Source organism: Poecilia formosa, unplaced genomic scaffold (assembly GCF_000485575.1).
Source record: "Poecilia formosa unplaced genomic scaffold, Poecilia_formosa-5.1.2 Scaffold58, whole genome shotgun sequence".
NCBI classification, from domain to species: domain Eukaryota; kingdom Metazoa; phylum Chordata; class Actinopteri; order Cyprinodontiformes; family Poeciliidae; genus Poecilia; species Poecilia formosa.
In genome coordinates this window covers 1-12,942 of record NW_006799997.1, presented here as the reverse complement: position 1 = coordinate 12,942, position 12,942 = coordinate 1, and the positions used below count along the sequence as shown (strand labels likewise).

General features: G+C 40.3%; 2 protein-coding genes across 3 annotated transcripts in view; both read right to left on the bottom strand.

The window, feature by feature from the left end:
- The window catches only part of acadl (acyl-CoA dehydrogenase long chain), a 27,963-nt gene extending 25,122 nt beyond the window's left edge, over window positions 1-2,841 (bottom strand). Inside the window, exons 1-8 of one of the 2 annotated variants that reach the window (XM_007553672.2) lie at window positions 2,681-2,841; window positions 2,041-2,220; window positions 1,831-1,968; window positions 1,560-1,724; window positions 1,409-1,475; window positions 1,183-1,347; window positions 1,006-1,107; window positions 808-921 (exon numbers count right to left, since the gene is read on the bottom strand). In XM_007553672.2, the coding sequence (XP_007553734.1) occupies window positions 808-921; window positions 1,006-1,107; window positions 1,183-1,347; window positions 1,409-1,475; window positions 1,560-1,724; window positions 1,831-1,968; window positions 2,041-2,220; window positions 2,681-2,772 (1,023 nt within the window). In that variant the 5' untranslated portion in view covers window positions 2,773-2,841. The remainder of the gene's footprint in view (window positions 1-807; window positions 922-1,005; window positions 1,108-1,182; window positions 1,348-1,408; window positions 1,476-1,559; window positions 1,725-1,830; window positions 1,969-2,040; window positions 2,221-2,680) is intronic. The other variant, XM_007553671.2, reaches the window with a different exon arrangement.
- A 973-nt stretch (window positions 2,842-3,814) lies between these two features.
- Window positions 3,815-10,833, bottom strand: LOC103139181 (uncharacterized). Its single transcript, XM_007553670.1, has 9 exons — window positions 8,824-10,833; window positions 8,610-8,702; window positions 8,098-8,153; window positions 7,689-7,903; window positions 7,328-7,602; window positions 6,998-7,120; window positions 6,621-6,762; window positions 6,387-6,433; window positions 3,815-4,199 (listed from the first exon to the last, which is right to left on the bottom strand). The coding sequence occupies exons 1-9, from the start codon at window positions 9,496-9,498 to the stop codon at window positions 3,957-3,959; spliced, it is 1,869 nt and encodes a 622-aa protein (XP_007553732.1). The 5' UTR covers window positions 9,499-10,833; the 3' UTR covers window positions 3,815-3,956.
- Between the last annotated feature and the right edge of the window lie 2,109 nt (window positions 10,834-12,942).

Here is a 12,942-nt window from a genome sequence, read left to right as displayed (position 1 = left end):
TAGAGGACTTGCTTTTAGAAAGAACTAAAGAATTTGTAAGAAATAAAGCACTTTAGGAAGAAGGTAGACAACATCAGCATGGCAAGCCAAACTACCTACCATGACCAACATACAAACCTATTACATAAATTGTTAAAAAGCCCATTTATATATGTAATTTTTTGTTGTTGTTTTAAAGCTTTCAATTCTGTTAATTGTGATGACATTCTGATTATGGTTAACGAAAACATGACATTTAAAATCAGAATATTATGCCAAAAAAAAAGAACATTTTATTATACAGAAATGCAGTTGGTAGTTATCTTGAAAAGTTTCTTTTAATCTGACAAACAGTCTTTTTCAGAAAGCATATTCTAATTTATTGAGTAGGATTGTAAGCATACAGTTTGATCCACTTTAATTGGAGCCATGTGTTTTAGATGAATCACCTTATTCTCACTGTTAAGTACGGTGGAGGATCTGAAATGCTGTGGGCCTAGTTCTCTTTCAAAGTTCTAGAGAACTTTGCTAGACATCATGGCATTGTGACTGAATATAGTTGAATTATGCCAAGTTATTTAAAGGATTTTAGGAATGTTCTCCAGGGGAGCCAATAATTATCTTACATGTCCACTGGTTCAGGGTTTAACTGGAGGGGGAAACGATATCCTATACTTGAGATAGTAATCTAAGAGTCTATTATAGTCCTGCTCAAATTGTCTTGCAAAAAAAAAAAAAAAAATCCCAGACAAGCCCCCAAAATATTGATCTTCTCTCTGATTGCTAAGCCCTCACCCTGCTGGAGTGTGTACTGGGAACTGAACAGACCTGGAAGTGGGCGATGGTCTTCCCAAAGGCTTTCCTCTGCAGAACGTAGTTCCTGGTCCCCTCGAACATAAACTCACAGCTGGATATGGCCATGTCAGCGATCAACAGACGTTCCTGGTAGCAAAATCCATCACTGAGGTACAGGAGGACGTGTGTGTGTGTGTGTGCGTGCGTGTGCGTGTGCGTGTGTGTTCAGACCTGTGGCAGCTCATTCATCAGGTAGTAGAAACCCTTGTTGAGTTCTCCCAGCAGAGCACTGGCTGGGAGACGCACGTCCTCAAAGAACAGCTCCGCTGTGTCCTTTCAAACAGATTCAGACCAATTCAGTGTCCTGAGGTTGAGACGTTTTCCAACATGAAGTAAAAACTGTGCTACCTGTGCTTTCAGGCCGATCTTCTCCAGCTTCCGGCCTTTCTGGAAGCCCTTCATGCCGTTCTCCACCAGGAACAGACTGATCCCATGGGCCGCCGTTTTCGCCTCACGGTTGGTCACTGTGACGACCACCACCACGTCCGCCATCCAACCGTTGGAGATAAACACCTGAGAGGAAGGAAGCGGTTGAAGCCGATGGCGCCTTCCAGAGGAACAGCAGTGGCTTTACCTTGTTCCCGTTGAGGATCCAGTCACTGCCGTCCTTCTTGGCATATGTCCGCACTCCCTGGAGGTCGCTGCCATGGGAAACCGACCAGTTAACACCGTGTCTCACTGGTCAATCTGTGATATAATAAAGGAAGTGGGACTGGCGTCCTCACCTGCCTGCACCCGGCTCCGTCATGGCGATGGCGCCGATGTGTTTCCCAGCAGTCATGGAGGGAATGAAGCGTTCGATCTGTTCCTTGCTGCCGTAGTTTACGATGTACGGCATGACGATGTCTGAGTGTAGAGCGAAACCCGGCCCGGTGCAGTTACTGTACATTCTGAGGACAGATGGTCAGCAGAAAAAAATTCATCTTTATTCAGCAAAATTACAGCATTTTCAAAACTCCAACTGCAATACATTCAGAGTAGGAAGTATGGACTCACTGCTCCTCCCAGGTGATAGCAGCAGAAAACGTGTCCCCTCCGATGCCACCGTGCTCCTCTGGGATCATCACTCCCAGGAGGCCTTGCTCTCCAGCCTTCTCCCACAACTCCCGGCTCACCTGACCTGCCTTTTCCCATCTGGGAGCACAAACAGGAAGTCAACGGGAGGAAAACATCTCATGCTGATGTTGGGTTCCTGCAGCCACCTACTCCTTGTGGTGTGGCACCACTTCCTCTTGGAAGAAGCGGCGGACGCTTTGCCTGAAGATGTCGTGGTCCTCATTGAAGATGCGCCGTGTCCCGATGTCCATCAGGGTTTTGGCGGTGGACGTCTCAGGTCGGATGGACGCAACCGTTGACCCCTGCTGCTGGGCCTGAGAGTACTGCTTCCTGTTCAAAGACACAGAACGGAGTCCGTTGAAAGAAAAAGTTTCCCCACAGCATGATGTTGCCACTACTACTTTTGCTTAAGGTTCAAAAAGTTTAATTTTGAAGCAGAAAAATTCTCCATATTTTCCTTCCACTTTTTTGTGTTGAACTTTTTAATAAAATACACTGAATTTTGCATTTGTATCGTTATAAAGTTTTAAGGCACTGATAACACCTACTGACGTCACAGCTAACTTTGAACGAAGTGTGTCAAAGGTTTTTGTGACCCATTTACGGCCCAACTCTGAATTAAATAGAATATTTTACACTTTTGTCACAGTGTGACGTCAAGTGTGACTGCAGACTGCAGTAAAATAAATGATATATTTTTGCGTGAAAAATAGATTTTTTTTCCTCCACAACATATACTTTGCTCCGGGTCTGTCTGGCAATGACTGAGAAAAGAAGTGACGCGTTGCACCTGGCAGCAGCTGCAGACAACATCTGTCCACCTCGTCCAGAGACATTTCTAACTCCAGAAAAGCCCGACTGAACAACCTTCCTTAGAAACATCTTCAAGCAACACAAACACGGAGAAGCGAGAAGAGCAGAGATTTTTTTTCTAGCTCCTGTGAAGACAGATCACTCGGTCGCTTTAGGACTCCAGTCCTGGACGGCCACTGTCCTGCAACTTTTAGATGCGTCTCTGCTGCACCACACCTGAATATAATAATTAGGTCATTAGCAAGGCTCTGGAGCCATTTCATTCCAGCGTTTTGTACCTGTGGCACATCTAAAAACTGCAGCACAGTGGCCCTTGAGGACTGGAGTTTGACACCCCTGGTTTATGCAATAAGTGCGACAGAGATTTTTAGTTTTTTTTTTATTAATGTTTTACTTAAGTTAACACACATATTTAGAGCTCGTTAAGAAAGTAAGTTAACGAACATTTAATGTCTTTTAGCATCTGTCCACAAAACAAGAGCAGAGTGAGACCTCTTGTCCTTCTGTATTCCTTATGATCCTTCTTTTAGTAAAAAAAAGAAAAACAGTTCTTACGCCGTGCCGTGCTGCAATCTAGTGGTAAAACCTAAACGTCCCTATTTTGGATCTGACTTTCAAGTTATTAAAATATAAATATAAAAATAAATATACATGTGTACATAGATTGATGTTATATGTGATGGTGTTTAAAGTGACTTTGAAAATAAATAGTTTTGTTTTTTCTGTTTACTTTATACACTGTATTTTTTTCTTTTTATTACCACAAGGGGGCAGCTGTTTTCAACTTTAATAGGGATGAATTTGATAAAAAGAGGTGCTCCTGGTATTAAAAAAATAGCTGAAAGTGGAATCTAAAATGATTCTGAGAACCAAAAAATATGTTCTACTGCATGACAATAAGTACACAAAAATATTTATTGATATAAAAACAAAATTAAATCAAATTTGTGTGAAATCATTTTCTGGACAAGAAGATGAACCTTTGCCATTGGTTCAAGAAAAACATGGAAATTCCTGAGTTCCAAAAGTCAAAAAATTGCAAGAGAAAACTGAGAAATTTTGAGATTAACCTCAGGAAATTTCTAGCAAAAAACATGGAAATTTCTGACTTTCAAGAAAATTTCAAAGATTAATCTCAACATTTCAAAGACATTTAAAATGTAAACTCACATCCTGCAGACAGAAACCATCAAATTGGCTGAAACAAATATAATCATGAACATGACTGTGTGGTAAACGAGTAACTGGAGTTTTCACAATCGCTCCACCAGATCGTTCCTGCCGATGCTCTGTAATGTCCTCTTCACAGCTTGAAGAACTTCTTCAAGGCTGTACTGGTGCAGCAGCTGGTCCACCACCTCCTCTCTCGCTGCAGACTCTCTCACTCTGAAGCCACTGCTGTGCGGTCCGTTCTTCAGGAACCACTTAAACCTGCTGAACTCTTCCACATTCAGCTCATCCAGGATGTTCAGCAGGTCAACATGGAGGTCAGGACCCTGGGATTAAAACAGTAAGTTTCCATCAACAGAAAGGGACAAGTCGATTGGTTTATTTATCCACCTGTCATTTAGAAAGCTTAAGTGAAAGGGCGGTTACTGAAATCTTATATTTCAATATTTTGCATGAATAATCAATCAATCAATCCTCTTTACTTAGACACAATTATGGTCCATAAACAGACAAAACAAGAACAATAAAAAGAAGAAAAATAAAAAATTTAAATATAATGAAATAATCAATCACTGACATATAAACTAATCCGCCACTGACCCTCACTGAGCTTTGAACAGGATTGGTCAATGTCTGAATGATGCTGTTTGCAGTCTGTTAATCTACACATCTGTGCATAATGTTTCGAAGCACAGCAGCACAAGTTGGTACATTGGCATTCACAAACATCTGACTGGCACTTCTCCATCGGGGCACCCTAAGCAGCGCCCTCATGCCATCATTATAAGCAACCTGAAGTTTATTCATACTGCTTTTCCTGTAACGCCACCACAGGTGGGCTGCATACATTAGAGTACAGTATGCTTTAAAAAGTGCAATTTTGACAGATGCCGAGAACTTCCAAAGGAGAATATTAGCTTGTACATATTGAGTACAACGCTGCCTGCAAATGTCTCTATCATCAGACAGATCAGCGGTCATGTAATGTCCAAAATATTTGACCTCCTCACTGGAGGATGCTGCCGTCAGTGAAGTCAGGAGGCAGCATCCTCCTGAAGTCAGGAAAAGATCATTTAGCGTCTTATTTGCTCTTAACAATCATGATGTTGCTCTTTTTTGCATTGTGTTTAATATCATGCTGTAACCTATACCGAGAGCAAACCCCTAACAGTTGCTGCAGACCAGCACTATATGGACAGAATACCACAAGATCGTCAGCGTACATCAGGTGGTTGATGGTTCCATTACCAACCCGACAGCCAGTCCTACATTGATTCAGCAGCTTAGATAAATCATCCATATACAGGTTAAAAAGGCCAGGAGATAAAATGCTGCCTTGTCGCACACCATTACCCACATAAAAAGAAGATGATACAGAGTTTCCCCATTTTACAGACATATTCTGGTGAGCATACCAATACACTAATATTCTTAATAAATATTTCGGAACTCCTCTCTCATGCAATTTATGAAACAATTTTTCATGATTAACATGATCAAATGCTTTTGATGCATCTATATAACACATAAAAATTGTGGTAATATGTCTCTTGTATAAATCTAAAATTTCCTTGAGAGCAAAATTGCACATATCGCTGCCAAGTTTTGGTTTAAAACCAAACTGATCATCAGATGTGGCTCTAAACGTCTCAATTCTGCTTAACAGAGCCTTCTCCAAAACTTTCAATAAGGTACTGGCCAGAGCTGTGGGCTGATAGTTGTCTTTGCTATTTATTTTACCAACCTTATCTTTTACAACAGGCACTAAAATCACAGAGAACATAGAGTTTGGTAAAATGCCATGAATTAAAAACCCGGTGAAACAAATAGCCAACAAAGGAAAAATTTTCCTACTTGCAAATTTTAAGTGCTCAGTAGATATCTTGTTCACACCATATGCCTCATTATTTTTCAACTTCTTAACAATGTCACTAACTTCTTGTGAAGCAATAACAACATCTTCATGCATATCTATGTTGTCCATCACAAAGGGATTACTCTTCCTACAATTAAAAAGTTCATAACAGTGTTTCTTTCATAAATTAATAATTTTGTCTGGTCCAGTTACACCATCAATAATTATTGGCAAGGATGCCTTTAGATTAACTCTTTTTATTTCTTTCCAAAATTCAGAAGGACTGTTGAGTTGTAATTTTCTTGCTAGTGACTCTGATTTAAGTCCATTTTCATTCCTCTTTAATGAAAATTAACTTTAAATATGCCGTAAAAATAACTTTAAATATGCCGTAAGGCATATTTAAAGTTAGCATTTGATCTCTTCTTGTAGTCAAATACAGAACCATGTTTAGACAGAATAAGAACATCTATCTTCAGATTTGTCATTTTGGTTGATTACTTCCATCCTTTGAGGAAAGAGCAGGTTGTTTGTTTAAAAATCTGAATTATTCAGCCTCCTAAAAAATGCCCAACCACTTTATTGTTTCCTTATGAAATCTTGGTTTTATGCTCTTCTTGTTAGTAAATCTGAACTAATTATGAACTGAGACCCTCACCTCTGACTGGACTGTGACACTTGATGAGACGTCATCTTGTGAATGATCTGGACAGAAAGAGCAGGACAGAAACATTGGTCTAATAATCTGCTAAAACAACTCAAAGGCATAGAGATCATGAAATGCAGAATAGTTCAAAAATAATGATGAGCTTTCAGTTCCTGGACTCGGTCTGATCCTTCTGTCTTCTCATCGCTACAGGCTGGAGAGATGTTAGCTAGGTGAAGACTTTACCTGTTAGATCGACGTCGTACTCCCAGACCACCATGTCTGCTTCATCTTTGATTATTATCACCACTCCCTCTGTGTCGATGGGAAGACGGATCTCAAATGTTGGGTGGTATTGATTTCCAAAGTTTAGGTCAAACTCTGCGCTCTAAAAACAGAAAACAGTCTGAACATGTTTCTGTTTCATGTTTCTACCAGAACGTGTTGTTTCACCTCCATCAGTCTAGAATAGATTATCATAAGATCTTTACATTTTTTTTTTCACCTTCTTTTGTTTTTTCCCCACCAAAATTCCATTCAAAAAATTAAGCATTTAATGAAATAAGTCCATATATGTGTGGCTTCTGTTAAGACATTGAAGCATTTCTACTACCAAGTTTCACCTTAGGTTGTATTTTATAGTGCTGTGAAGCTCTTGGACATGTGAGGATGTATCTCTGGTCTTTGATGAGTTTGCAGTTGGAAGTGGAGCGGACAAACGTACAGTCCCTCTGGCCTTTGCTGACCTGGAAAGAAAAAAGCTCTTAATAAAAATTAATAATCAGGAAGCCTTCAAATTTTATTTCAGATGTAAATAATTTTCTGGATGCAGATTGAAAGTTTTCTTTTTATATATAGATCTGGATATTTATTCAATAATGCTGCTTGCAGTGGGTAGATTTTGACTTTGTTTTCTAAAGGGTCCAACTTGCGGTGATGTTTTTTATCCATACCTCGTACATTGGGATGTTCCTGGGCAGCAGAAACACGTAGAGCTTCTGGTTCTGAGCTCTGGAGTTCAGAGGTCCGAGGTACAGCAGGACTTGGCTTGATACCAGATCCTTTCTCTCTATGAACCTCTTAAAGAAGTCCCAGACCAGAGCGAACGCAGAAAGGTCAGAGACCCTCACGACAACATGAGTCTCGGTGATCTTCAGCGGCTCCAGGAAGTTCAGCCCATCATCAGAGGAAACATGAACCACAGACAGCAGGCCTTCACTGGGCAACACTGAGGACAAACACACCAACACACTGATTTCACAGGTAGAATCAAAAGAACTCTGAATCAGACAAGTTCAGTTTCCAGTAACTTACTGTTTGTAGTTTGGCAGTGTGGGAGGTGGAGCCCACACACTGCTTCAGGAGAACAGCTGATGCTGTACAGGGGCCCAGCAGGGGTCTTCCCAGCTGGCTGAAGGATGCTCTCGTCCCATTGGATTATCCTGTAGCACAGTTTGGCTGGCTGGGTCACAACAAACACCAGACCGGTCAAAGTGCACTCGAACACACCCGGACCTGGACATTGGAACCTGTAACATGTAACAGACAAAGTGACTCCATGAACACAACAATGAACCAAAGCTGGGTTTGACCCAATAATCACCAATAATTGGTGATTATTATATATAATCACCAATCAATAATTGGTGATTATATATAATCTATGTTAATATCAAATATATTCAGAATTGTTTTGAGTGAAAATATCAACATTGTTGTTTACCTGTATGAAACCTGCAAATTGTGAGTTTCCACTTCGGGTCTGAAGCTTGATGGAGCCTGAAATTTACAAACATCAACTATTTTCTATTGAAATATAAAGTTATGAAACACAAAAACTGAGCCCAATGTTTGTCCTGTGTCTGTGTGTGTGTTGTCCAGTGTTTGGTGTGGTCAGAGGGCAGCGCTGACTACAATCCAGTAGCTCACCACTGTGACTGACTGAATGAAGTGAGAAGCTTTGGAATCCTCTGGACTGGAACAATATACAAGTACAGTACATTTATCATTAGATGTTTATCTTCGCTTTCACATCTTTGGAACTGAAGTAGTAGTGTGGGTCCAATTGTTTACAACCTTTTGAGTCATTTTAATACCCCTTTTTTACTTTGAAATTTCCAATCCATTGGTGCCACTGAAATTGATTTGAATTCTTTGAAATGTGGAATTATCCCTGTCTCAGATTGATAGTTGTTTTTTGTTTTTTGCTAGATGCTTTTAAGTGGCGACACTCACCTCGACCAACTCTGAGTCATCATGAAAAAGTACAGAATGGGATGATGTGCATGGAGATCCTCTCTGCATATCCAAAAGTTTGGGCTTTAAATCCTGAGACAATCAAATTTTAGAGCTTAGTAATAAATAGTTCAAAAGTATGACATAAGAAATCATGTAAACTAGTTTTGTCACTACAATGTGTTTTCCAACACGAGGAAATGGTGTACTCAACTTGACAGAAAGACACTGAGGACCCAGGAAACCAGAACCCAAACCCGGGATAGATGGGTTCAGAGAATGTGGTTCTGAAGGTGTGGAGGTGGATCAGTGAGCCAGAGGAGACTCTGTAGAAGGACAGGATGCCAGCAGGACAGTCCACATACACTGCTACTCTGTTAGAGGCGAAGCCAGAGTCAGAGGAGTCAGAGTCTGAATTAGAGGGGCTGGAGTCAACGGTACAGGAGGCGGGGTCAGTGTGAGAGGAGGCGGCGAGTTTTCCTCTGTTATTGTGCCAGACAGAGTAACCATCACCAAGATCGCAGCATTTCAGACTCCAGGACTGGTCATTCCAGCCAAACACACAGTCTCTGTATCCCCTCCTGCTGATCCCTCTGTAGCTCACTGAAACGTAAACCACTCCGCTCCACTCCACCTCCCAGTAGCAGCGACCAGTCAGACCTTCACTGCACAGCAGCTGAGGCCACCGGCCGTCAAACCTGTCTGGCTGATCCGGGTATGACTGAGCCGTGCTCACACGGGTCACCTTTCTGCTGTTATCAGACAGCTTCAGGTTTCTGTGAACTGTGTTTGAGTCAAAGGTGAGACTGCAGGAATCTGAAGGAAAGAACAAACACAATTCAGCTCCATGCATAAAGACACTCAAAAAGTGAAAGATATTAAAGGGCATAGTCTCACAGATTTAGAAAATATTAGAAACTTTTTGAACTAAAGAACAGAGTCCAAAACAATGTAAGACTTAATTAATTATGAAAAGGACATGCACATATATCAGAGATACTCAAATACAAATAATTTTACCACAAGCCAAAGGTTTATTTCTTAGTTCGTCAAACCAGCTGCAGATAAATGTAATTTCTATTTTGAAATCCATTCTAATACCGTGCCACAAAATGCAGATAAGATTGCCCCCTGAAACTTCAGAAATAATGAATTGAACTTGACTGCAGATGGATGGATGGATGGACTGGTCTGATCTGGGGGATGGGGGGAAGGCTCCGAGGTGGACAGGAAGATGGTAATCTTGAACGCTACACTATCTTGAGCTGGAGATTTCAAGGAGCTGCTCTTCATTCAACCTGTTGATGGTGGATCCAGCATTTGACAAGTAGGAGTAGTACAGTTTATTTATACGACAACAGCTCACATGTTGTTGGTAATTTACAATAAATAAATAAATAAATAAATGGTGAGTCCAATTATTTCCATTCCAGCTGATCCTAGTGTCCAACTGGAGTCAAGTTCAGATAATTATTTCTGAAGTTTCTAAGGAAATCCAGCAGATTCCAGCATTCACTCGTCCTGGCCAGCAGGGGACGACAATCTTATCTGCATTTTTTGGAGAGGTAGTAGTCCAGCCTTTACCAGGGGTCCCAGCATAGACATTTAAATATTTATATTATATTATGTTAATATATTCAACTAGACATTTAACCGGTGATTGTTAGCGTAGCAGCTAACGTTTTCATACTGTGTTTTATATTGAGAGAGAACTGATGAAAAATCGCTGTTAGAGGGGAAGTTCATTAAAGACCAGGGGATTTTGTGGGGAAAGATCAGTCAGGATCAGAACTCTAGCTGCTGTTCTTCAGTCTCTGTTTCACAGCTCAGCTTCACCGTGTCGGTATTTAGTTCTAAAGATGCTACGAGTCAGAGCCCCAACATGCTGAAAATGTCTTTTTTCTGAATGTGAAAGAAACATATATGTATTTTCTATTACACTTTTGGATAATTTATCTTTTATCCTTGGTTTCAGCCTGTGAACTAGGACATCTCAGAAGTCATTGGAGTTCTCCCAATGTGACCAGCAGACTGAAGCCCTGCCTGTGGCCAGTGTTCCTAGTATAATAAATAAATGTTTTTTTTCCCTTCACTTTTTGTGAATTTTAAATATCTCAATCTGAAGATGAAACCAGGTGGCTGAGCCTCCTAGAAATATGCAGCCCTTCCAAGGCCACACGGGGAAAGCCAATTCAGATACAGAATGTCTTAGGTTGGGAAGATTATAAATTTCAATCTTCTCTAAAGTCTCTCCGATACATTTCAGTTCCCAATTATCCAAAGTGGTTTGGTCGTTCCACTGAACCGAAACTAGTAACTTCTCCAAGATCAATTCCATTCCTTTAGTGAGTTTTAGAGTCCTCGTCTCTGTCCACACCAACAACTGAGTGTTCGCTAGTTCGGCCAAGTCCATCACAAATTTGTCGATAATCCAGGAATCCACAATCTTCAAACAGCAGAAATCCTGTTATCATGAATAAATCCAAGGTGAATCCCGCCGGGTGTGTCCCCACAGGACAAGGGGACATGTAGTCATCATGTAGTCACAGAAATGGCTGACACCATGTGCTAAATCTTTGGAAACCTTTCCGCTTCTCAGGTGTTTTGCTGGCCTGAATCCTCTTTGTTATGGTGTGTGACCTCACCAAAGTGTTTCACTGCAAAACAGATTTCTTTGTTTTCTGATTTGTGAATCTGTTATGTTTTTGCATTGCACCCATTAAAAGTGTATTATACAGAGGAATGAAAACATGGAGACTTTTCTTTATGACCATTGTTCATTTTCACATGCTGGTATATAAAAGCCAATGTGCATGGACTTGTCAGCAGCAGTCAGTGGAAGACAAGAACGACTGTGGCACTTACTATGCTGCCTAGAAAAATAATAGGTTTTCAAAAAAAGATAAGAGAGAGAAAAAGGCAAGAGTGTCAATTTATAACCCAGTTTTTCTCCGATAGAGGTGAGTAGACTGTGTGAGATTATCAACCATGTAGCATAATTAGCTTAGCAACAGACTACTGTTTGCCTCCTTTTCACTAGCATCTAATGAATTAAGGAAAAAAACATTACCAACATATTCATATATTTAACTTGTCCCTTGTACCTTTTACCACACTTAACAACAGATGAGTCAGTCAGCAGTAGCTCTAACTAACATCCCTCCTGACCCGTCCTCTTCTGAGTGAAATTAAAGCTGCAGTATGTAATTTTATTTAATAAAATTCACGTATTTGTTAAAACTGTCATTATGTCGTGACAGCATGATATGAGCGATAATCTGTGAAAAATCTATTTCCTCTGCCTTCTCCTAGTGCTAGAAATAACCAATCAGAGGCAGGAGAGTTTAGTGCTGTTAATCACAATCTCATATGGTGCTGCTAATACTCCCTCCTCTTGCTCTGTGCTATGCTGCAGCTAGCGCAGCCTGTTGTGAATCCTCAGTCCAGTTGGCATGGCCATCAATGACAGCAGACAAACAACTTTCCTGTAATGATAAGTTGTTTCACCGCCATTAGCACATTTAGCAGTGAGTGAATGAGGATGATTGACAGCACCAAGATCCTCTTACTGGTTCTGACTGGTTGTTTTTGGCCAGAATGTTGCATTACTTTATCCACTAAAAGTAGTTCAGGGAGCAGATGGAGGAGATTGTTTTCACAGATTATCTGTCTCATAAAACAAACTTGCATGACATGGTGTCAGCTTTAACAAATATGGAGAAAACATATTTTTTATTAATGTACTGCAGCTTGAATAGAATGCCACTACATAGCTTTTTTCGAGAAGTCTGGTTTGCTTTATGTATATTTTGCACGTTGTTTTTGACTGTTGCTCGTGGGGAGAGATATTTCAGTAATCTAAAACTAATAGAAAAAAATGTAAGCAACATACTTACATGCTGTATGCAGACTGTTGGATGTAAAATTCATGAGTAATAAATATTGTAATAAATATTGTGCTGCTATCAGTACCAAACCAAAGACAGTAAGTTGCAAGCCTTTAAAATTGTGATGCTTTTTATGGGTCAAATAGACTTAAAAAAATTATAATAGCAGCTGCGCAGGGGGGTGGAGGGAGGGGGGCTAATCTAATTTTTTGTCAGGGGGCCCAAGATTCCTGGCGGTGCCCCTGAATCCAGATATTATATATGATAAATAGGCTTAATACAGAGTTCAATTAAATTCGATTTTAAAAGTTTTAAATTACCCAGGAAAATATGTAGCTCTAGATGCTTCGACTGAAGACCTGGGATTCATTATTAATTTCTGTAGAAGAATAATTAATCTATTTTTCCTAATGTGAAGTGTGTATCTGGATACACACTTCACATTA

Coding starts and splice junctions, on each gene's coding strand:
- LOC103139181 (XM_007553670.1), bottom strand. CDS start 9,498: ATGCCCTTTAATATCTTTCACTTTTTGAGTGTCTTTATGCATGGAGCT. Junction 8,154..8,609: donor ATGACTCAGAGTTGGTCGAG/GTGAGTGTCGCC, acceptor TGTAAATTTCAG/GCTCCATCAAGCTTCAGACC. Junction 6,434..6,620: donor GTACGACGTCGATCTAACAG/GTAAAGTCTTCA, acceptor CTTTCTGTCCAG/ATCATTCACAAGATGACGTC.